The 24,845-nt window shown below is 39.6% G+C and overlaps 1 protein-coding gene across 5 annotated transcripts in view; it reads right to left on the bottom strand.

Moving 5' to 3' along the window:
• The window catches only part of Lin28b (lin-28 homolog B), a 135,283-nt gene extending 115,617 nt beyond the window's left edge, over window positions 1-19,666 (bottom strand). Inside the window, exons 1-3 of one of the 5 annotated variants that reach the window (XM_063253944.1) lie at window positions 19,539-19,666; window positions 11,368-11,416; window positions 4,078-4,265 (exon numbers count right to left, since the gene is read on the bottom strand). In XM_063253944.1, the coding sequence (XP_063110014.1) occupies window positions 4,078-4,265; window positions 11,368-11,401 (222 nt within the window). In that variant the 5' untranslated portion in view covers window positions 11,402-11,416; window positions 19,539-19,666. Of the gene's footprint in view, window positions 1-4,077; window positions 4,266-5,060; window positions 6,249-11,367; window positions 11,417-18,910; window positions 19,233-19,538 lie in introns of those variants that run through there. The other 4 variants (XM_063253943.1, XM_063253942.1, XM_063253946.1 and 1 more) reach the window with 4 other exon arrangements.
• Window positions 19,667-24,845: the final 5,179 nt, after the last annotated feature.

The following is a 24,845-nucleotide window of genomic DNA, read 5'->3' as shown; positions in this document are numbered from 1 at the left end:
AGAGCTCTGTACAAGTGTTTGCATGCCTGACATCCTGGGCTCAGTCCCCAGAACAAAAAACATAATATAATATTGTCATTTTTAAATAGCCCTGAGAATAACAATAACCATATACATTCTGCACGTGAAAAATGTTATCACACTAAACTATGATGAAAGTGAATGTGGCTAATTGATTATCAATGAAATATTATGAAAAGCTCTTAAACATGAACATACTGGAATAAATGTCATCACAAATTATACAATTAACACTGAAAATACAGACATGAACTCTATGCTAGATAAACTGTTTAAACTGTATAATCTTAAAATTGCCTTCTGAGCCACATAGTGAAAGAAACTAAGACATAAATTTTTTGTAATATGGATATTTAAGATAAAAATATAATAAAATATAAATTAGATTATAAAATGAAAATATAAATAAGAAACAGTATATAATAAATCAATATATGTAAAGTGATGATTTGGAAATCAAATTCACAAGTATCTAAGTCTATCATGTTATGGTAGTTTCCCTGCAGTCATTTTCAAATTACTGTTTGGAAAAAAAATTTTACACAAATTAGGGAATATATTTATATTATAAATATCTATATCATATTTGATGGCACCAAATTCCAAACATATATAAACCCAATATGTGAAACGAAGTATTACATAACTAAGCTGAAAAGACAGGAATTGTATACTTCTCCAGAAGAAAATAAAATTCTAACCGTCATACTTCTTAGATGAGATAGACTTTGGAAATAACTTCCAGACTTATGTTAAAAACAAACAAACAAAAACTCTTATAACAAACATCAACAAGCAGCAGTGTAATTTTGCTCTTTAAAAAAAAAAAAAAAACCCAGTATTTAACTACCATGCAATGCTTCTACAGGGCCATCAAGTATGTAAGTCCCCCTAAAAACTTTTTTTCAAAAAAAACTGCTAGGAACATTTCTAGTCAATTTAAAGTTCTCCTATATTTTAACTATGGATCCAACTTTTTAAAAATTATTAATGTAAGGAAATTGATGTAAGTATTTAGAAAATAATTATACCCTGATGAAATCACTTTAGTAAGAATCTTAACATATATTAACCACATATATACTCTTTATTTCAATTGAAACAGTGTTAGTACTTTACACTGATTCTGAAGAAATTCCTTTAAAAATTATTCCATTTTATAAACTGAATCAAAGTCAAAAATTTCAAGTTTCAGTTAACTATGCTAAGGAACATTTCAAAAAATAGTATTGTGATAATACACTTTTGTCAACTTTTTAAAACCAAAGTGTTCATTATTGAAGTCTACCAGTGTTTCACTGTTAACACACTAGGAAAATGCATATTCATTTCCCAACTATAAAAATCATTTGAATCATAAGTTAACATTATAAATGTTCAAACACTGTCATTTAAAGCACCTATGGCCACACACCGTCCTCCAACAGCTGCCTCTCAATACCTTTATCAAGGTTCTGAGATAGGAGGGGCACAACACACAGATACATTTTTCAGCTTTAGGGTTTAGAGATACTAGAACGAGAGGTAAGTTTGACAGTATTAGTGTCAACAAATTTTTAAGTAGCGTTACACAACAATAAATCTACAATTTATTTAAAAACACATTCTCTTTATTATATAACAGTTGAATTGCTTTGTTTTGAGATTTGCAATTCTTAGCAGTTGATATCTTTAAAAGAGAAAACTTCTGGGTGCCCTAGCATTAATTGTTAAATATTATTTTATAGGAACTAAGATAACATTTATATTTCCTGAAATCATACTAAAAAAGTGTCCAAAATACTTAAAAAAGAGATTTAATGGTACATGTATTTCTCACCACACACAAAAAACTATCACATATTTGAAATATTTTGCATAAATATAAGTCCAGCCAAACATTTAAAATTTCTGGTTACTTATGATGCATACTGTTATATAACAAAAGAGTATGTAGACATGATGGGGAAAATCTAGCTTATATATACCTAAAACCTGGTATGTTTTCAAAAATGCTCATTCATTTTTGTTAAAAAGATAGCTAAAATAAATTTTATACAATGGTCCTGAAATGCAATCTCCTTCTATTACAGATGTACAGATGATACCTATACAGACCATTTACAATGCTGTAATTATTACTTGTAGTTGCCAGGCTAAAATCAATAGAATTGCTACCTTAGAACAATTATTCATACAATTTGATGTAATTAATGTAAATCTCAAAACACAGAAACTCCTTCAGTGACATATTTAATTTTGTCCTTTTCTTAAATACAAGTATTAAAGAAGACTAATGTTAGTCAAACATTTTTTAAAAAATCAATGCTTAAAATCTAGAAACTGTTAGCTATATGCATACATGTATAAATTTTACTGGCAATATAGTACTGTACTTAATTCAGTGGATACAGGAATGTTTATCAACATATAACCATTTAATTAAATTTGGATGTCTCATGGGCCTCCACTTGTTCATAAAATGTCTAATATATGATTTTTTTCTGAAAAACCAAGTTATACCAAGGTAGACTCAGACAAAAGAAAAGTGCTGTTTTTTTCATTCAACTATAAAACAAATTTATGAGATTGTAAAGAACAATTTAACAACCTAGAGAAGGTTCAAAAAGGGAAGTAAGAGCCTCAAAGAAAATAGATTTATCAATGATTTTGGGGTCTTCAGTCTAAGGAGGGAAAGAGAAAGCAAGTTCACTTTGTAATTTAAATAGGCATAAAATTCAGTAGCTTCTATGGAGAGTCCTATTCGTGCACTAAACCCTGTCTCACACAATGCTGACCCTTCCACATGTACACAGCCAGTAACGTGTAGGCCTTCAGGAAAGGAAGACACACCACACAACAAGGTCAGGAGGCCGCAAGTGGGAGAGGACCACGGATACAAACAGAATGGTTTCATGTGTTCCTGCTGTTTATGCAGGTATCTGAAGAAGATGATACTCTTGGGGAAAGAGGGGTTGCTGTGAATATTACTAGGAACATGCAACACAGTATCAAATATCATTTCAAGCAGCCATTCTAAGTATTACAAGCATGCATTTAAGTCAGGCAACCTGTAGTAAAACTATTATTCATTCCATTCTTTTGAACTTAAATGTCAAGCCAAAATAAACCCCTTTAGTCCCAAGCTTCTCTTTCAAACCGAATTCACTACAGTTTATGTTTCTTTAACCTCTTTTGAAGAAATAGGTTTCTAAGCACTCAATATCTTTTTACTATAAAAATATTAATAGAAAGCAATGAAAGAAAAAGACACATTATTTCCTAGGCAAAAAAAATTAATGCGAAGGAACGACCTTGGTATGCAAGCACCTTAAACATTACAGCACAATACAAGCAACGGTGGGAACTGACTCCAAGCAGCAGACTGGCACATTTTAAACACACAATCCTGAGCCGCCTTTGGCCACATGTTTTTTTAGTTCAGTCTCTTAAAGAGACAGTATCCTTTGGTCCAATGCCTCTATATGAAACATATTTCTTAAAACATTTGATTTCTAAAAATCTTCTCTGGAATTTCTTCAAATGCCCTGTAATCCAAGAGTGTTCCATTTTGATTGTGTTTCATTTGAATCTACAAATGACTACGGGGCAGGCAGCGACAAAATCATCTAAGAGCTGCTGTGACTGGCAGCGTCCACAGGACAGGAAACCTGTGCATTTCTTAGATCAGCAAAATGCTTCGCTTTTTTGTAACTTCAAACGATCGCTGTTTCTTCATTCGTCTACCTGTTTACTAGCCACAGCGGACGGATTGTGCAGTAATCCACAATATCAGAAGCTACCAGAGCACAATTTCGCTGTTGAATGAAAAGGAGGAACCGCTAGTAGCATCAGCCCGGGTGCAAAGTTAAATACCGAAGATTTCATTTTCTGTTTAAGAAAATATATCCCAGAAAGAGCACAGACACATGCCCTAAAACCAGACTACCATGTGATTTTAAGTATGACCAATCTCTCGGATTTATTCAATAACATTATTGTACGCTTATTTACATGACTGCAGAGCAGCTCCTGAAAGAGAGGAAAGGGGAAAGGCGAACAGAAAGTCCGGCTTACTTGGTGTACGAACACATCCACCGGAATGTCCAGGGGGCTCCCCTCTCGGTTTATCATGGAGATGAAGCCAAATCCCATACGCACATTGAACCACTTACAGTGGCCAGTCCCGTGCAAAACTTGGGATTCCTCCCCTGCCTGCTCCGGCAGCTTCCCGGGCTCTTCTCCGCCACCTCTGCCTGCCCCGCCTGAGATGCAACGGGACAAAAAAGTCAGTTAGTATGTATTTCCTATGGCGTTCATCGAAAGAGTAAAAAAAAAAATTACTTGGGGTGGGGTGGAAGAGATAATGAAAAGTCGTTAGTCAACAGTTTGATTCCTTCTTTTCTTCTGTAGAAAATATTTAAAATGAAGCAGGGTATGGCGAAGCCACATTCTTCTATCAATCACACCAACTTGCACGTTTCTGTACATACGCCTACTTTTCACTAACTCCGGTTTTCAACCCTGCATCACGGTACAGCCCGCGGTCCTTCCACACTGCTGATCTAACACTGACCCCCTTTACAAAGGGGGATTTTCAGCAAACTTTTCTCTGGCAGGCAAGAGGAGAAAAGAAATGGTGAAGCCAGAACTAACTGTTACGGCACACGCGGCAGCACCGAAGCCAGGCTTATTAGCAATGTGCATTCCCCTCCCCCCATAACTTTCAATTAAAGTTGGGGTGGGGTGGGGGAGGGGGCAGGTGTATTAAAGTCTTCTCGGCCTCGCTAACTGAAACTGCGCTTAATCACGCTCACACAATTCAAACAATAGCCCCCTGAAAGCTTTACAAGTTGTGAATCAGTGTGGGCGGTACAAAACATTTTTGGAAATCTATAACAATAGGTTTGCATAAAGCCCCATTGCGCAACAGGAGGTAGGGAGGTAAGGCTCAGTATTGGGGTGAGGGGGTGGGGAGTCAGGCAAGGAGAGACGAGAAAGGAGCGGTGGGGGGAGAAAAGGAAGAAAATCCCAGTAAAACAATAGAAAAGAAAATTAACCTTCGGCCATGTTGCCCCACGGGCCCTCTGCTCCCGACTCGAGAGATGAAAACTTTCCCTTTGGAACGGCGCGCTCTTCGGCATCAATCTAACATCTTGATTTTGTGCGATCACAAATTTAGCTCGCATGGTCTAACGTGCTTTCCTTCTTTTGATTTTTTTCTCTTCTCTCTCGAGTTTCTGGCCCCCTGAGCACACGTGACTTTGTCAATTACATGCTTTCTTGCTACTAATTTCACCTCGGACCCTTAAGGGGCCGGCAAGAGGAAGAGATAACCAATCGCCATTTCATCTGTGCTGACATCAAAATAATTTATGAATGAGCACCAAAAACTCAAACATCTTAAAGACCATTTGAGGTGCTTCTTTACAGATAAATCTGAAATGCTGGTTTCATCCTTCTATTTAGGCACAATGGAGGAGGGTTCCTTGTGAATCGTCCATTTAGAAAAACTGCAGTCGTGTATGTGCACACGGTGCCCCACACACAAGCCCGTCTAAACAATCTCATAGCACAGGCATTTAAATAAAGCAACACACGTTAAGGTTTTTTGCCCTTAAGAATTCGGCCACTCCATATCATTAAACCTGCTCGGGACACTACGTTTCATACTTAATTTAATTAGAAGAAAATATGTAATGTATAAAACAAATTAATCTTAATTACATACCCTGTATTAAAACTTTAGATAATGGTAACTTACACTACAAAGAAGGGGATTCCCTAATTGTAAACTCAACTGATTTTCAAATTTAAAATAAAATTTCATCAGAAAAATTATCACCACTTTAAACTGTTTAGGTTTATCTTTCCAGAACATTTTAGAGAGGGCTGGTAAGAAATAGTACTTCACAGGTTTCTCCGCCATCTCTTTCCGGGGGAGGAGATGTGATTAATGACTTCCTAAATAACAGCCCAGTTTTGCAGCCTAACAGAGTGAACCTCAATCAGCCGCGATTGTTCCCCAAGAGCCGGGGACTGGGCAGCGGGGGAGGGGAGCGCCAGGGCGGGGGTGGGGGGTCCGCGCCACAAAGGGGTGAACCGTGTGCCGACTGCAGCCGGGTGTCCTGAAAGCCCACTACCAAGGCATACAAGAGACGCAGGAACGAAATCTAACCCCGGATCAGGGGATCAGGCTCTTCCGGCCCGTTCCGCTGGTCCTGGCTTGAAAACGCTTACTGTTCACCTTTCACATCAGCTCCAGATTGACTGAGATGCCGATTACATTACTCTCTCTTATTGAATACTATACTATTATAGATTAACTAGAAATGATGTACTTCCTGTAAAATACAAACTGTCACCCCCCCCCCGTGAGCATTAAAAATTAAAAGGCACCCGCCAACCTTTACCCCACCCCCACCCCATCCCCATTTTCTTAAAGACTTGGAGTTTACGGAAAACTAGATCGCACTTCCCTTCCGCGCCGGCCTGCACCCTCCCCACCTCCAAACCAGCCCGCGTTCCAGGGGCTTCACTAACCAAAATGTTGGCATTCTGAATGAAAAACCAATTGAAAAAACATGTATATGCCTATTAACAACGCTTTCTCATATCTAACAACCAAAAAACTCGTTCAGATTTAAGTGAAATGGTCGTATATATAAAAAAAAATGAAGTTAATTTTCAGCTGTTTGTGATAGGTATCAATCAAAACCAATCAATTTGGAAACACTTTTTTCACCTGTTTCTTTTGTTGTTTCTCAAGAAAGCGAGCAAGCTTTCTGGTTTTATTTGGAGTGCAGCAAATAGGATATTACCTGATAAGAAAATAAAAAGTGTAAAATACTAAATGATTTTGCAAGTGTAACAAATGCCCTACAACTTGAAAACATTATTTGCTAGTAAAATATTTACTGGCTATATTTTCGTAATAGAAATGTGACCACTACTATTACACTTAATGTACATTGACTTACAAGTAACTTTAAAAATGGCATTACATATATAATATGAAATATTTTTGTATCTTAGGGAGTTACCTTTAAAAAATCGGTATGATTTTCAAAGAAAAATCTGAACAAAAGCTGTGAGAGAAAAATTCAGATCAGTATTATTTTGGTTTGTTAAACATTCACAGTAAAATCATTTTTAACCTACAAGTTCGTTTTGAATCAGAGACTAATTTACTCATAAAATTAGGAAGGTAATTTGTAAGTGCAATCTAAATCTTCTTAAATCTGACAAAACTCAGAGTCGTCTGTGTGTAGAGGACATGTGAAACACCTCAGCTGAAGCAGATGGAAGGTCTGATGAGAGTCACAGTGGAGCTGGGTGCTGCTGGGCTCCCGGTATTAGAGGAATTACGGTAAGGCCCGCTGGCCTGGTCACTGGGGTCAGAGGTTATCGGCTCATTCATTTCCTGAGAAGGACATCGGCCTTTCAAGTAGTGTACAAGGTTTTTTCCAACTGGGAACTCGGAGAAATCTCTAAAATTCATTCACAAAGAAATGAAGGCAAATACATTTAAATACGTTGAATACGTTGGGTGGGGCGAACAAAAGGAGGGCAGAAGCGAGAAGGTGCGCGGGAGGCAGCTGGAAAAGCAGCGGAGGCCGCAGCTCGGCGTCACCAGCTCCAGGACAGGGCGCTCGCGTCTCCTACAACAGATCTGCCCTTCCTGCCCCTCCCCAAAGCTGCTGAGCCTAAGATCCTTTTATAAACTGACCATAAGCTCTTAAAGCGCACAGAGTGGTTCCTTCACATAAAATGGTCCTATGAGTCTCCTACAATGCGGTCCAATTTGTCACCTTCCTGAGGTCTTCTGGTTTTAATTTTTTTCTCATTTCCTACTTGATTTTGGCCCCAGAAAGACCTGTGTTTGACTCAAAACGCATGTTTTATACCTGTGAAAGCCAAATATGCTATAGCTTGATTTATCATAGTTCTTTCAAAATGTCTTTAAAATGACTTCAAGTAGCCTCAAAGACTCATCAAAGAGGGGAGATCAAAGAAATACTCTATCATGTCTGTTGGTTATCACAATCTTAGATTTCCCCATTTTAAAAAATGCAGGTAAGCAATTTTTCAGCCTCCCCCTCTCAAGCCAAGGGGCTCAGAGCCGGCCAGAGCCACAAGCAACGCATGACTTCTACCGAAGAGCACACAACGCTGGGCTTCTGGGTTCTTCTTAAAACTAGGAGGGGGGCCTGCCTGGCGCACTGTGGGTGCAACTCCTCCCGCTTCCTCTCACGCTGCAAACAAACCGGGTCCAAGCCCAGCACCATCTCTGCAGCCCGCGCCCTGTGGCTCAGCTGGAACCTCCCGGTCGCCTGGCCCCAGGGGCCAGCAAACCTGCCCTTTCCTCCCACCCCCGGCCCGCAGTGTCCTCTCACCTTCCCCTCTGCAGTTTTCAGGCGCCCTCCCCTTTATCCATCACATCAACACCTCCTCTCCAGAGGCCGGACCACTCCGAAGGCTGGTGAGGTCTCACTAATTAGACGACTTTTACATGTGTCATGTGTTCCCCAAGAACAAAAAGCAACCCCACGCCTTTGCCACCAAGCAAAAAGCACTGGACACAATTTAGTATTTTACTGAATTTCCAAACACACATCCCTTGTAACCCGACCAGAACCTTCTAAATGTAAGATAAGTGAGGTCAAGGGGGTGGGGAGAGCCAGGAGGGCCCAGGAGAACGGCCGCCCCACCCCGCCAGGCCAGCCTAAAATGGGGCCGTCTTCAAACAAACCCGGCGCCGTCCTATCGTTCTATCGCCGAGCCACTAAAACACGGACGGCCAGGGCCTCCGGGCAGGGGCAGGGGCAGGCAGGGCAGGGGCAGGCAGGGCAGGGGCGCCGGCGGCGGGGGTGGGGGCCGGTGCGGGCAGGAGCCTCCCGCGCGCCGAGGTCTCCGCCGGGAAGCCGCCGGGCGGGCGCACGTCGGGGAAGCGCCCCGCTCCCGCGCCCGCCGCGCTGCGGAGACCCCCGGGCGGCCTAGCCGGGTCCCCGGGAAGTAACCGGGGTCCCCGGGGCAGCAGCCCCGCCCGGCCGCGCCGGCCTCAGCAGTGGTCACTGCGGAGCACCGAGGCGCTCTGCTTTTGTTCCAAAACAAGAATTCCGTTCCCATCCCGTTTTTTTCTTATCTGGAGAACAAAAAATGCTCTGGCTTAACAAGGTTCTTCTCTTTAAAGTATTTCATAGTTGTAAAAACTAAAACTTTCTTAAATATCTCCTGAACGCGTTTCTCCGGGAATAATCAAGTAAAATTGGGGAAATTTTGTGGAACAGATTAGCACAAATTTGCAATTTTCCATCCAAATTGCTTTTACATTTCAAAAACAAGCATTTGCAAATTTTTAGTCTGCTATAATTCAGCAAAATTTAGAGAAAATTCACAAAATAAGCATTATTTTTAAGACCACCTATTTGTAGGAAATAACTTCAAAAAAAAAAAACTGAACTAGCAAGAACTACTAATGTATTAACATATTCTCCCAACAAAAAAATAAAAACTATGATGTCGCCCCCAACTATTTTCTGAACTCTGCTCAGAAATACTTTTAAGCGATCTCAACAGGTTAGAAAAATCATGTTGTAAGAGGCTTTACATTATTTTGCAGAAAATAACACAAAAGAAAAAGGTTCATAATCTATTTGAGAAGGGCAGCGTTTCTCACCCCTACTGCTCACACATGTACATCTCCTAACTGTAAATACTGGAGGGGCACTAACATAAACATACACTGCATCTTCCGCTCCCCTAAAGCTGTGAATAAAAGCTGCTGCTTTAAAACCTAATTTCATCAGTGCCTGCCTGGGCAGCACGTATACTAAAACCTCCTTTTTGCCAGAGGAAATAATCCACTGAAAGAACAGCATGGACTGTCCCCAGTATTATTTTAATATTTAACTTTAAACTTTATTTGAGAAGAGGTGTATCAGATATAAGAAGGAAAAGAACAGGGAGAATAAAAAATAAGAAGTCATCAGGCATCATAGATGCCCAGGTGGGAAGCAAATTATAGAGAAGGAACATTCAGCTACAAACTGGAGGTCAGAGTTCTTGGCCAGCCATTAAACTCAGGGCCTCATGGCCCTTTGCTAACTCCAGGGCTTCCCTGGGCCTCAGTTTCCGCATCAGTAAAGCTACGAGACTACCCCAGTTTCAAAGTCTTTCAGCTTTGAAAAAACAAAAGTCATCTCTAGAAATAACTTTTCCCTTCTTTTGGTGAAAGAGGCGCCTCTCCTTTCCAGCCCCTATTTAATCACAAGGAAACAGAGACATGAAACTTGACTGCAGTCACTTAACACGTTGGTGCGAACATGATTTCCCATCAGAAGAGAGCACTGTCTCTGGACTGCCCCTGAAGAGAACCACAACCAGTCAAAAGGGAAAGCAGTTGGTGTATTAAAACCATCACAGCAGCTTTGAGGCTCTTTTTCATCACCATCCCCTCCACGCTAACAGATTCTAGAAAAAAGTATGTGTCAAAGGCAACGCAGTACCTGTCACATTCCTTCCATTAACCCTTTTCACCCTTACTGCTTTGCTCTGGCTACTCGGTCCTTGTTTGATAAACTTCATAGAATAACATCATTTTATGTGTAGTTATGAGGGCTAATAAACTTTTCCATATCACAACTCTTCTGTGTTTTTTCAAGTTAGTATTACTTAAGAGATAAGTCAAGGTATTAAACTCAGAGCAGAAGTCAGAGTAATCACTATTATCAAATAAAATGGTTACTAAAAAATAATTATATAAGTTGATTTTTTTAATATATGAGAAAATGCACGTCAGAAGCCTGTTTTAAATGTTAAAAGTTGAAATGATTCAGTTTTACAGTAATAAAATAAGAAGCAAACTTTGATACATGTACATAGAAAGCAATATAAATGGACCTTCCCAGATTAGGCATATTACCTCAAAAGAATCTAACATGGTGGTGCTATTGATGCATTTTCCTGTTGAAAACAGTAAAACTAAATGCCTCTATCTCTAACTCAACAGATATTAGTAACTATAGGGAATTACAAAGATGAATAAGCCATGAATATTTTTCATTCATCTCTACAAGCATTTGAATACTACCCATTATCTATCTAGTTTGAGTTACTGAAAAGGGAATTACAAAATCCAATATTGCTAAAATCAAGCAAAGGAGCCAATCGGAAGACACTACCCACAATATTCTGGTGGGTTTACAGATGGTGTGGTGCGGATGGAGCACGTGAGACAGGGTGACCATCTCGCCCAAGGGGAAAGTCAAAACGGAATGCCTGAGCAGCTTTCAGTTCTGCCAGATGTTCCTGGTGACGTCTTAACGTTAGTTAAGTAAAATATTTAATTTTAAAAAGCAGACTAACCTGGGGCTGATGAAACCTGGTTGAATGACCTCATCGTCTTCTGCGGAACCTAGAATCAGAGAGCTCAAGTCAGTACTACGTTAATTGCCTGTTTAATTGCCTCTTCTTCAGCTTAATGGCTCATTAGAAAGCAATAAAATACCCAGGTTTTGACTCTGTGAAGTGACCTGTAAACTTTTTTTTTTTTTTTTTTTTTTTGGTTTGAGAGTCACCTAGCAAAAATTAGATAACCAACTGACATAAACTTGCCTTTTATTTATATTAAAGGACATTTTGCTTAAAAAAAAACTTAAACAAGAATATTAAAGATCACAGTTTCATGAACAATGTAGTTTTAATTTCTGATATTTAATTTTACTGTAATTCAAGAATCCCAAATTTTTTTTTTTGTCTTTTTGTTTTTATCAGTACCAGGGATCAAACTCACCACTGCCTGCTTGCAAGGCAGGTGCTTATGCCGCTGAGCTAAATCCCCAGTCCCGAATCCCAAGATTTTTTAAACTACAATAAAATCTACCTAAGCTACAATATCATGTTCCTGGATGTGTATTAGATGATAAATTGAGAAATTATGGAACTGTACCACTGACACTGGGTCTGCCACATTCAACTGCTTTTTGAGAGAAAATTACTCAAACAGTAATCCAATTAATCACTAATGAGTATTTAAAGGTATCTACTATGCATTAAGCCAAATTTTACAAAGCTGTATTAGTTTCCATTCTAAGCACCACGTAAGTAGTGATATTCCTAGACGCCACAACACAATGGCACTTAGAAGCTGCCACCCAGTAATAGCACTTGGGAGGGAAACTCCTTGGGCCCGAATTATTCTTACCTTTCGATTTGGAAAATAGATTGGTCTAAACTGCATCCACTCACCTGCTACCACAGAGGGTTTTCTTTCTTAACTAACTTTTAGACCCTGTCTCTAACATATAATTTTTCAATGAAAGTATTGTTTAAATTCATTAAAGTGCATTGTAATTTCTTCTCAAAAGGAAATGGAGGCTTTTCAAAGCACAGAGGTCTACTGAATGCTGATCCAAAAATCTTCTGACAAAGGATGACAATCGCACTGAGTAAGATTTGATAACGGAAGAATATGAACAAAAGGCACATGAACCTCTAGTGCATCAACGACTTCGGTCATCCTGTGTTTACAACCGAAAGACACAATTCAAAGACCCTAATTTTAACAAATTTCATTATTAAAACTTACTGAAATAGAGCTTTCCTTTATATTGAGGCTACATCAAGTTGTATTTTGCCCATCTGATTTCTATATGAATGTATTTTTTTTTTAATCAGTTCCAAGGATCGAACTCAGGACCACCTGCTTGCAAGGCAGGCGCTTATGCCACTGAGCGAAATCCCCAGCCCCGTATATGAATGTATTTAAATACTATGCATAAATATTTTAGCAAAACCTTAGTTTACACTTTTTATCCAAACAGCACACAGCTTATGCGTAATCCTATCTATTCATATTTAGAGAAAAGTTCAAATCAATGTTTTAAAAGGTATGTGAACATAATAGATAAAAGTTGATTAAAAAAACTTTTCAGGGGCTGGGGATTTAGCTCAGCGGCATAAGCACCTGCCTTGCAAGCAGGCGGTCATGAGTTTGATCCCTGGTACCCATAAAAAGTTAAAAAAAAAAAACTTTTCAAGTAATTTGAATTGAGAAATTAAAAAAACTCAGCCAAGGTAATAGAAGCAGCTAATGTTATTTAAATCAAGAACTCAAAACATTTGGTGTTTAAAAATAGATATACAACTTGAATGATAAAGATACTCAGTTTTTTCACTATCCAAGTGTATGTTTTTGATATAACAGTTTCAATATTAGCACCCTTTAAAGCCAGGCATGGTGTCTGATGGCTGTAATTGTAACACTCGGGAGGCTGAGGCAGGAGGATCCCTGTGATTTCAAGGCCAGCCTCATCTAGACAGACAGACTCTGTCTCAAATAAAGAAAAATGGAATTATTTCACAGACATTCATGTATTTCACTGCTTAAGGTTTTGTTTTAGTGACACAAGGGATGAAACGCAAGGCTTTTGCACATGGCACTCTACCACTGAGCTACATTCCCAGTACCATATATCATTAATTGTTGAAAACTTTCAAAAACCAGAGTTGGTAAACAGAATTAGGTTTAAATATACGTATTACAAGCCATCCATCAAATATTACCAAACCATAACAGGGATAAAGACAGTCAAGCCCTGGAATAGACTTCTCTGTCCATTCAGTACACTAGCTCCTGCTCCCCATTCCGAGCTTCACGTTGAGCTCTTCCCTTCTACTTCACGCTAGGGATGACCCTCTGTCGTGTAGCACTGTGCACGACTTCAGCAGGCCACGAACATACTCCTTCTCCCAACTCGACTCTGTTCTGTGTGGCTGAGACTGTTAAGTTTAGCTCGTTTTTGTAACCCTAGCAGTCTTTAGTGTTCACTAGATTTTGTTGGTGTTGTTGTTCCACACGATGGAAATTGAATCCAGGACCATCATACTAAGCTATCTGTTACAACCCCAGCCCCCTTTGCTAACTGTCCAAGCTGGGCAGCAACTTGCAATCCTCCTGCTTCAGCCTCCCAGAGCGCTGAGAGTAAGGCATTCCCCAGTATCCCTAGCTACAAATGTATTTTTTTAAGGAATCAATGACTTAATTTCTGTAGCTGGTTCAACAATCTCTATGACAACTTTTATGGAGGAAAGAAAAGGAAAGGACTTGTATACAAAACTTGTATTGAAATAATGTTTTCATATAAAAAGTATACTAGACAACCAATCATTTGAGTGTTGAAAATATAAAATAAAGTAATTCTAATTTTATTATAGATATACAGGGGCTAGGATGTAGCTTAGTGGAAAGCAAAGCAGTCAGCAATGCAATTTTTCTTCCTTAGAAAAATAGCTAGGGAAAGAGTTTTTAAATGGCACTACTACACTTGAAACCACATAGCAAACATGCCATACAAACAGCAGAGTAAAAAATAAAGCAAAATGCTTATCTACATCAACTGTAACTTAAAATATATGTGTATCAAATGTAAGACGTAAAATTCAACATTGAAGTGAACATGGGTGCTTTTTAAAATTTTCTACAATGCCCTCTAAAAGAATGCTTAATGTGAATTAAAACCTTAATGTAATTACTCTTTACAAATCAGTCAACAGACTAAATTCAAATGCTGCCTAAACAAGATCTGGATAAATTATTTTGCAATTTACAGAACTTCCTACTAAAATTATAAGTGTAACTGAATGTGTTGCTTATATTGTTTCAATTATAAACAGGTACCAAACATGCTATGAAAAAGGAAATTAACACAATATTTACATGTGACTCATAAAGCTAAAAACTTAGGTTATGGGTGTTGACCACAGGAAGAGTCATATTTGGTGAAACAGTTTGGAAAGTAGGTTGAGAACTGAGAATTACATACTCCTTTAGCAAAAAACATTTCAAAGTTGCATCTTTCTTTTACAAAGTATATGATTTAACTTACATAAAACTATCTGAGGGTAATATCTGTAATAATGCTGAATCACAGAAATGAATTTAACTTTCTCAATCATTTATCATTGTGTTCAAATAAAAATTTATTCTAGAAAACAAAAACTTCAGAGAATAACCTCAGTCAACTAATGTTACCATTAAGATTGTGTAAAGGAAAGATCATGGAACAAATGTGGATAAACACATTTCTTTAACTTAAATATAAACAGCAGAGCTGAGTCACAGCTAATTCAAATGTTTATATTGTATACAACAGTTTTATTTATATAACAAAGCTCACAGATGAATCAGCACTTGCATCATGTTAAAAAGAAAAATATAAAAAGCAATAGTGGTTTAAATTTTTTAAAAGTATCAATAGTAAGAAAATTTCCCTGTAAGAAGCCAACTGCACATGCTTTAACTCTAACATAAAAACTTTAAAATAGCTTCTGATTATAGTAAAAGTGGCTCCAAGTAAAACTACAATACTAAAAAAAAATTTAGTGGATGCACATTTTAAGAACATAACGTTAATAATTAAAAACTTTTATTGCTAGAGATATAACAGAACTTCTAGTGCATTCTAAATATATTTAGTAAACATTTTTAAAAATATCAATATAGAGATGTTCATTACATCACTGATAGTGAACTGAAGGTGTAATGTGCTACTATATAAAAATAACAGCATTTTCATAGCAGAGGAGATTAAACCAACAGTAATGTTTTTTTAAAAAGCTACAACTTGGGAGCTGGGGATTTAGCTCAGCAGCACAAGCACCAGCCTTGCAAGCAGGCAGTCGGGAGTTCCATTCCCAGTACCGATTAAAAAAAAACTGAAAAAAAAGCTACAACTTACAAATTTTTTTCTGAAAGTTTAAATCTACAAAAAACACTGAGGTTTATTCATAACTTATTGAGTCTAGAATTTTACTTAAAATGTTGTTGAAGAGTAAACAATGCATAAAAGTATCAGAAAAATATAAAACTAACATTTCAGCTCTTATATTTCCAAATATATACATAAAAAAATTTTGAAAATATCTAGAAATTTTAAAATGTGTTTTCCACCATTAGAACTGATCACTCAACACTAAGTTCTTTTTTCTATATAAGTAAGCTTTTGTTCAGTCTTAAGGAAAAAAAAATTAGAAACTGATTGCTTGAAAATTAGCTGTATGCCCTTTGTCCTGGTTTGTCACCTTTGACCCTTGATTTGATGATCCTGCATATCAACCTATTCTATTTTTAGTAAAATAATGTCAAAGGTCTATGCTTAAAATAGTACCTTTTACTGAAATATTAGAAGTACTACAACATTTCTTTTCAGGTTGTTTCAAACTAATGTTCATCTCACACAATGCAGAGTACAATATATTACTGTGAGTAATGAAAGTTTATTGTTAGTTTGGCTGTGAATAGAAAATTTCCCAAAAGCACTAGGTCAAGACCCTTAAAAATTCAAAACTTACATTCTTTACTTAGAAAACTGCTTATATTGCTTCTAAGTAAAATTTATTTCATGTGTGATTTCTAACTTGGTTATGTTTGACAATCACGTATCTTTTTTTTGTTTTGTTTTGTTTTTTTTTTTGTCTTTTTCATTTTTATCGGTACCTGGGATCGAACTCACAACTGCCTGCTTCCAAGGCAGGTGCTTATGCCGCTGAGCTAAATCCCCAGCCCCTACAATCATACATCTTGATGTTGGTTTTGAACCTAAACCAATGCCGAAATACGAACCTAAATCAGAAACTGAAAATATAAACATAACTCAATCTTACAGTAGTATCAACTAAAACTGTACAGTTTCTGAGTAACTCTGAGTAGTTGCTTAAACCTGTTTCCTAATCTTTGTCATCATCTGCAAATGGCAGCTTTCAAAGAAAAACATCTAGCATTGATCATATTGATTGTTAATATTATTCAAAATCAATGTTGCACAATTATTTCCAAAATAAAATTTCTCTAGCATAACTTATAGATTGTAATTCAAAGTGCTAAAAAGTTTAAAATAAAAAATATGTATGAAATACATAATTTACACCATCATGATGCTGCTTGAACTTCAATACAATTTCAGCACACAGTTCTCAATTAGATTTAACAGTGACCTACATGGCTGCCTTGATTCAGCACTCTGGTCAGCGACTGCACAGCTTGTCCCTGCCAGAGAGTCAGTGGAATGAATGTACACATACACGTAATGGACAAATGTCTCAGGAAACCTTTCCAGGTACATTTGTATAAATCAATCAAGTATCTGAATGTAAAGAATTTGCATTGTTCTGCTTCACAATCTACAAATTTTACTTTGTAGTTCACTGAAAACAGTAGTCATAAAGAAAATACAGTTCCTTTTAAAAGGCAAGAAAATTAGGTACTAGGCACAAGTTTTAAAGCATTTAAACATCAAATTTTGAGCATTTGAAAACTTAAAAAGAAACTTAAATTGTACTAAATACCATCCAAAAACCCTTTCAGCTGACAAAAAGTTTAATGTCCTTTTTATAATTGATAGCTTTAATTACTTCTGTCTCTCCATTTTCTTCATATTAACTTGCTATGATTTAAATATTTATGTCATTTCTTGACCTGAATTTGTTCATACAGTCCACATGGCTGTGCACAGCACTTCAATTATTTTAAAGAGACATCAGTCCTTTACTAAGCCTGAAGCCTGTTATACATGTAGGTTTCATTTAATAACTTATCTTCTTCTTAATCATGATTTTTGTAAATTATGATAGCAGTGGGTTATAAACTCCTAAAGTGACAAGATCAGATAACAAGTATTACTCATGTTTCAGGTAGGTAAGGTCTGCCCAACCTTTGCCTTCTTCAGAATGAACAGGGAAACAATCCTGTTCACTAAAATTCTAGTGGCTTTTTGTAACTTACATGTGCAACACTTTGAACACAACCATTTTAAATCTCAATCTGCTTCATTTACAAGGTAGAAGACTGACCATGTTTTCCCCCTTTTAACCAGCTGACTCTGCATTGAAATCCTGATTAATGACAGAACAGTCTCCATCCTACGTGAAATAAGATTAGCTATGAAACATACACACTAAGACACTCTGCAATCTGAAAGGAATTCATGGATGTATAATCACTGCATCATATGATTCCAGATCTGTAGAGAAGTACCTATACATAGTTCCAATAACTGCTGTGCATTACGAATTCATATAATTTGTTAAATTCATGATAGTTTACCAGCAACCAACGATTAGCTGTTGCTATTTGTAAAACAGAAAAGTGTAGTAAAACTTATTTACTGATACACTGTTTCTCTACCTTTAAATGTTGGAAAGAGGTCTAATGTCAGTTTAATTTCTAAAGCTCTTTAGGAAATTAGGTACACTGGACTGCAATGTTTCATACATGGGAAGACAAATAATTTCAGCAACAAAAACTGCCACGAAAAATGGACACGGGTCTAACATTAACCTAAGTGAAGCATTATTACCTTTTTTTTTTATTACCTGTTCTTTTGCTAATTTCTATATCAAATCTATGCAAATCCACAGCAGGAAAAAAGGCAATTTCACAACATACCAAAATTATACAAATTGGCATACATTTCCAGGAGCTCAGTTTTAAACTTTCTTTAAAACTGTCCAAACTTAAGCAAAATTGTTGTGATTTATTGCTGACCTTAAAATTTTTTTACAAAGCGTTTGTGCATTATCATGTGGCTAAAAATGGTCATCTGCGCCCCAAAATGAAACATGAGGATTCGCTTGACCAGAGTTAAAAAAAAAAGCACTTTAAAGTCTACCTCCCCAACAATGTTGTTTCCAATTCATTCTAATATCAGTTTGTCCTATGTAGTTTGCACTACCATATCTGCCATCAGGAAATCTTTTAAAAATCAGAATGTATTTTCCCGTGTACTGATAACTGTACGTATGACCTGAGCATGACGTACTTTCTCTGGCATTAACATCTGCAGGGACAGAAACTCTCCCCGCCGACCCGGCCCGGGCGCAGGCAGGAAACCGTTCAAGATGGCGGACTCACATGCGAGACGTTTCCGCACCGAGCGCGCCCCAGACATGCCGGAAGCCGTTGCTCGAACACACTCAGTATCACCAGCGCGGAATTAAAGCACAAAGTTTTCCGGAGCACAAATCCTCGCCAAACGCCACACGCGGCGTCCCGGCAGGCAGCAACGCGCTCCGGCCAAAGCCGGCCCATCCAAGCGCATCTCCCTCGCCGTCCCGCAACCCTCAGTCTCCATCGCCAGGGCCACCGCAGACAGCGCGGCAGGAGCGAGCCCCGACGCCCGACGCCCGGCACACGGCGGCCGCGGCGGCCGGGCGCACAGGGCGGGCACGGCCGCCCCCTAGCGGCGCGCCCCGGGCCCGCGCCCCGCCGCCGCCTCCCGCCCGCCCGCCCGCCCGCCGTCCGCGCGGGCCGCGCCCGCCACCCCGGCCCGGGCGCCGACCTCGCGGCGCCGCTCGGCAGCGAAGGTGTGAACCCGGAAGTACATCGGCGCCCGGCGGCGCCTCGCTGGCGACCTGTCACCCCCGCGCGCCGCGCTCGCCCTCCTCTCCCTCCGCGCCGGGCCCCCCTCGACGCTGCTCACGTGCCGCCCGGACGGCGAGGCGAGCCGGGCCGGGCCGCACGCGCGGGGCCCGCCGCTTACCTCCGGGGCCTCATGCTCGCGTCCCTGCGGGGCCGCGGGAGAGCGCGTGCGGACCGGCGGGCAGGGGCCTGCGCCTGGCGCTTCCCGCGGGAGCGCGGCAGCCGGGCCGCGCGCGGGGAGCCGGCCGAGGGCGCAGGTCGGCGTGGCCGCGGCGGGGACGGGGGTCTGCGCCGGGCCGGGGCCGGGCGCGGCGGCGGCGGGCGGGCGGGCGGGCGACTCGGCCGGAGCGCTGCGTCAGGCGGCGGCACGCGCACACCTGCCCGCCGCCGCTCCCGGCCGCGCCATTGGCTGCCGGCGCCGCGCGCGAGATTGAACCTTCCTTCGCGCTCGGGCGGGCCCGCACCGCCCCGCACCGCCGGCCGGCCCCGAGGGCGCCGGGCTCCCGGGCCACGCGGCACCGCAAGGGCCCCAGGCGCGCGCGGCCGCCGCTGCCGGACGGCCGGGCGCCACTCGGGTGCGGGTGCGGGTGCGGCCGCGCGAGGCGTCGGGGCCGGGTGCGTCTCGGGCGCAGTCCGTGGAGCGCGCCTGGAGGGAGCTGGCCGTGCTGCTCCTCCACGCGGGCCTCGGGCGCAGTGTAACTAAGGCGTGCTAAAATCGCATCTAAACCCGGGTCTTGTATGACTGCACTACAGACGCACTGGAAATACCCTAGATAACTGATACCTAAAGGTGCAGTTCAGAATAACCAGTAATGTGTCTCACACCTAGGCCGGCCTGGAGAGACAGCGTCAGAAGTCTGCGGAACGTCAGCTGTTGCTGCAAGGTGCATATTGTATCTCAAATCAGATAGATCGATCGAGCTCACTAATTATCACACAAAGATCGGAAAGAGTGGTCAGAAATACTGATACCTGTAGACCTAGGCTTGGAATAGCTGCCCATCCAAAAAATGTCATGGCTCCTGTCTCAGGTTTTTCTCGTTGCACTCTCAGAACTCAAACAGTCCTATTCTGCTACAAAAATTAAATATATCCTGGCCTTCTGAACCGTTTGTTGGAACTGCTTAAAGGGATTAAATAGGTTAGCAGACTAAAAACAGATGTGTACAAAAACAAAAATCAGGGGTAAAAATTCATATAGGTCACTATTCCTGTAAACGCAGTGGTTCAAGGCCAGCCTGCCTAATTTAGTGAGGCCCTGTCTCAAAACCAGTGTGAGTCGGTGCTCCTGAGTGGCACGCATGAGTCCCTGGGTCCATTCCCCAACAGGGGAATAGAGTTGGACTGGAACTGAAAATGGAAATAAAGGATAGTACTCTAATTAAAAGGCTCTGAACCACTGCTGTGTAATGATGAGTATAACTGCCGTTCGTATTTATGGATTAAAATTGAAACGGATCATCATCAGGGATTAAAAAGAATTTCTGGCCTGGGAGTGACAAATTTGTGATTCTCACCCCGCCAGGGAGTTTTCCAGACTAGCTACCTCCAGCAGATTCCCTAGATTACTGCCCAACTTGTTATTGAGCTAGTCTGTGATACACTTTAAAAATAACTTAAAAAAAAAAAAGACTTTCCATTGGCTTCTCCATGAAGTATTTGTTTACTTAGTATTCAAAGGATTCTTTTACATACCATTCTGAGTTGTAATCCTGCGTCAATCGATTGCAGATGATTTGTTATATACTACATATTTTGCAGTATAATTCAAGTTAAAATTTAGAGGAAGATGTAGCTATTGCTTGCTAGAAATTTTAAACTAATTATATATCACCACCTGATATACAAAAGCATTACAGCATTTTTTCATTTATTAGTGAAGCTTACAAATGCATCTATCAAATGAACTTTGTTTTTTAATAATTACGTTTTAGATGCTTTACAAGACTTTTGGTATAACTTTAAGAGTGATGTATATTTATGTGATAGGTTTAGTGTTGAAACTTGTAGACAGAAAACATGAAAATGTAATCCAGAGTTATTCCAAAACAATCAATAGATTATCTTTCTTTTTGATCTCAAACTAATTAACATGGCATCATGTAACTGTCAGAAAGATTAAAAATGATGCATGCAAAGAGAGACAAGGAACTTTGCTAGTGAGAACACCCAAGAAGGGAATACCTTAACATGATAAGATGTGGACAAAAACCACAAGACATAGCTCTGACAATTTTTCTCTTTTCTTTTTCTCTCTTTTGTTGCCCTGAGAATTGAACCCGAGGCCTTCACTTTAAGCTACATTCTCAGCCTTTCTTTATGTTTATTTTGAGACAGTCTTGCTAAGTCATTAAACTGCCCACCTTGGGCTGGAATTTATGATCCTCCTGCCTCAGCTTCACAGATTGCTGGGATTGCAGACTTGTACCAAGATGTCTTTTTTTCTTAATGTTTGTGTGTTTGGTCGGTTGTTTTTTGGTGCCAGGGATCAAACTCATGGATCAAACTCACAACCTGGCATTTGCCAAGCAGGCACTTACACCGCTGAGCTAAAACCCCAGCCCGTGATGTCTTCCTAAAAATGTTTCTTTTTACGTTAGGCTTGGTGATGATTTTGTTTTGTTTGTTTTTGAAACAGGGTCTTGCTGTGTAGTTTGGGGTGGCGTTGCACACTTTGTGTCGCCCAGTCTAGCCTCACGTTTGCAGTGATCCTCCTGCCTCAGCCTTCTGAGTGCTGGAATTACAGACATGCACCATCACCTGGCCATGATTCGATTCTTAAAATTATATTTAATAATTATTCCCCCAAACAGCAAGCTCTGTTTTAGTCTGCATATCTTCCATACCTTTGTAAATCTGTGGCACATAGCAATATGGAAGAAATGCTTTTAAATTAGTGCATAAGAATTCATCGTGATTACATTTTCAAGAAAAAAGTTAACAAAATGTTTAGAAAACAAAATATCGTATGTTTTATCTTGCCTTTGATTTTTATAACTAGATTATATAAAAACAAATCCCAAAGACATCGTATTATTTGACTTATGAAGAATAAATATTGTTACAATGTTGAAAAACTAGACTCTACATATTTATTTTTCTACACTAACACAGTAAAAGCAGTTCAGTAGTATTGTAAACTGGATATAGTGGCTCATGCCTATAACCCTAGCACTAGGGAGGCTGAGGCAGAAGGATCCCTGGAGCCCAGGAGTTTGAGTCCAGCCAAGGCAATGTAACAAGCCCAGTCTCAAAGAAACAAGGTGCTTTTTAATTCCATATTTTGCATTCCTGATGGGACTGTCTTCTGTGCTCACCCCATCTACCTGGGAGTAATAGCTCTCAGCAGCCTGCTGTGGGCACAGATGCAGGCCGAATGCCTTGGACAGCAAGACACCCAACCCCGCTGTGCTGTTTCACAAGGGCATCGTGGAAACTAAAGGAGGACAGATTACCAGGAGATGTTTCCCCATTTCTGGAAAACTAAGACCCAAGACTTGATGTAAGTACGTCAGTAACATCACTTACATGCATTACAATATAATACTCTACCTCCATAAGGACAAGTGTGTTTCTCTGAAGTAGTTATAAACAAATGGTTGCACACTAGATGGAATAAGAATTTTTGCACTGTTTTCATCTAATTCTATCAAATCTTTGAGGCAGAAAAGGAGTTAGAGCCTTTTTCTTACTGTATAGATGTGAAAACTGACGTTACTTAAAAAAAAAAAACTAGTGTTCAGCTGTGTGTTGATGGCACACCTTTGTAATCCCAGTGCTTGGGAGGCTGAGGCAGGAGGATTTCCATGAGTGTGTGGCCAGCCTGGGCTGCATAGTGAGTTTATGGCCAGGATGAACTATACAGGGAGACACTGTCTCAGAAAACAAAAAGCAAAAAAATCAAAATCCAAAAAAACCTAGTGTTTCAACTCAGATATGTGACACTTACTGCAGCATTCTCTATGCTCTAGAGCGGTGATGGAGAAGCTTTGGCGTTTTCAGTGCTATGAGCAGCTGCCCTCACCACATGCTCCATGGCCTGACCACCGTCGCTCTAGGGCTTCCTTTTCTTTTTTGGACTTTTGAATCTGGGTCTCACTATGCAGTTTCGGCTGGCCTTGAGCTCACTTTGTAAATCAGACTGGTTTTGAACTTGCAGCAGTCCTCCTGCCTCAGTCTCCCAAGTGCCGGGATTTCAGGCATGTGTCACCACAAATTCACATGTCAGAGAATATTTCAGCAAACATTTTTCATTTACATATGCAAAAAAGTACATAATCTCCCTCCATTCCATGGACTTCTTAAATCCTCAGATTTTAATCTCACTGTTGCTTATAACACTTCTCCCTGTGTTGAGCTAGAATTTTACAGTCAAAAACTTTTACCTTGTTATATAATGTTTTCATTCAAATTTAATTAAGTGAGCATACTTAAATAATTCTATTTTTTTTTAAGGTTTATTTTACATTGTGCTTTTTGGTGCTTTTCTGTTAACAATCCTTCCCCCATTCCTTTTCTTTGGTACCAAGGATCAAACTTGTCACACTCGCCAGCAGGCACTTGTGCCACTGAGCTATGTCCCCAGCTCCTTCCACCATCCTTTTAAAATGTTTCATCCCATTTTGATTCTTTTTTTTTTTTTTTGACTGATTAGACTCTGTTCCGTTCTGTTTGATAGTATCAAGTTTGAGGGTATAGACAACTACTTTGAAGGCAATAAGATTCACTAGGATGCCCAAGTCATAGGCTTGACTATTATCTTCTTTTGAAGTTCAGTAATGTCTCCAATGTTTAGGTTTTATTGGTTTTGTTCTGTACTGTTTTGTTCAATTTTATAATACCTAATGAGACAGACAATTCTTCTTCTTCTTTTTTTTTTTCCAAACAATTCTTCTTAAGGAAGCAAGAGGCATTATGGTAACCTTTGTTGATAACCTTGTACTCTGTTTTTACATCATGTGCTATGGCTATCCTTGGTTTTGACTGACAGCTTTGTTTTGTCATATTTGATTTTATTCTCTTCCAAAAAAAAAAGTAATAAGAACTAAGGAGTAATAAAACCTGAAATGTGTAAATTTCATTGTAATAAAGAGAGGGAAAAAAAAGTGCTCTAAAGAATACAACAGCAAGTGTGTTTAGGGGTGTTAAATAGATGACCATATTAATGTTTTTGATTGGATCATCGAACACAACTGTTTGCAGTCTCACTGTTCGAATGTCCACTTTGTATGCTTTGATCCTGTGACTTGAACCACTATCTCTAAGATGATAATGTGTAATCTATTAACTGGTGATTTCTTACCTTTTTTTTTTTTTTTTTTTTTTGTAATTCTGTATTACTTGTACCCTTATACTGTTTTTTTTTTCTTTAAATAAAAAAAAGTAGAAATACTTAATGTGAGAACAAAAGCTTCTGTCAGAGAGACAG

This window comes from Cavia porcellus, unplaced genomic scaffold (assembly GCF_034190915.1).
Source record: "Cavia porcellus strain 051 isolate PalLab524CR breed Dunkin Hartley unplaced genomic scaffold, mCavPor4.1 scaffold_7, whole genome shotgun sequence".
Classification (NCBI taxonomy): Eukaryota; Metazoa; Chordata; class Mammalia; order Rodentia; family Caviidae; genus Cavia; species Cavia porcellus.
The sequence above is the reverse complement of the archived record's forward strand: the minus strand, read 5'-3'. Positions and strand labels throughout refer to the sequence as shown.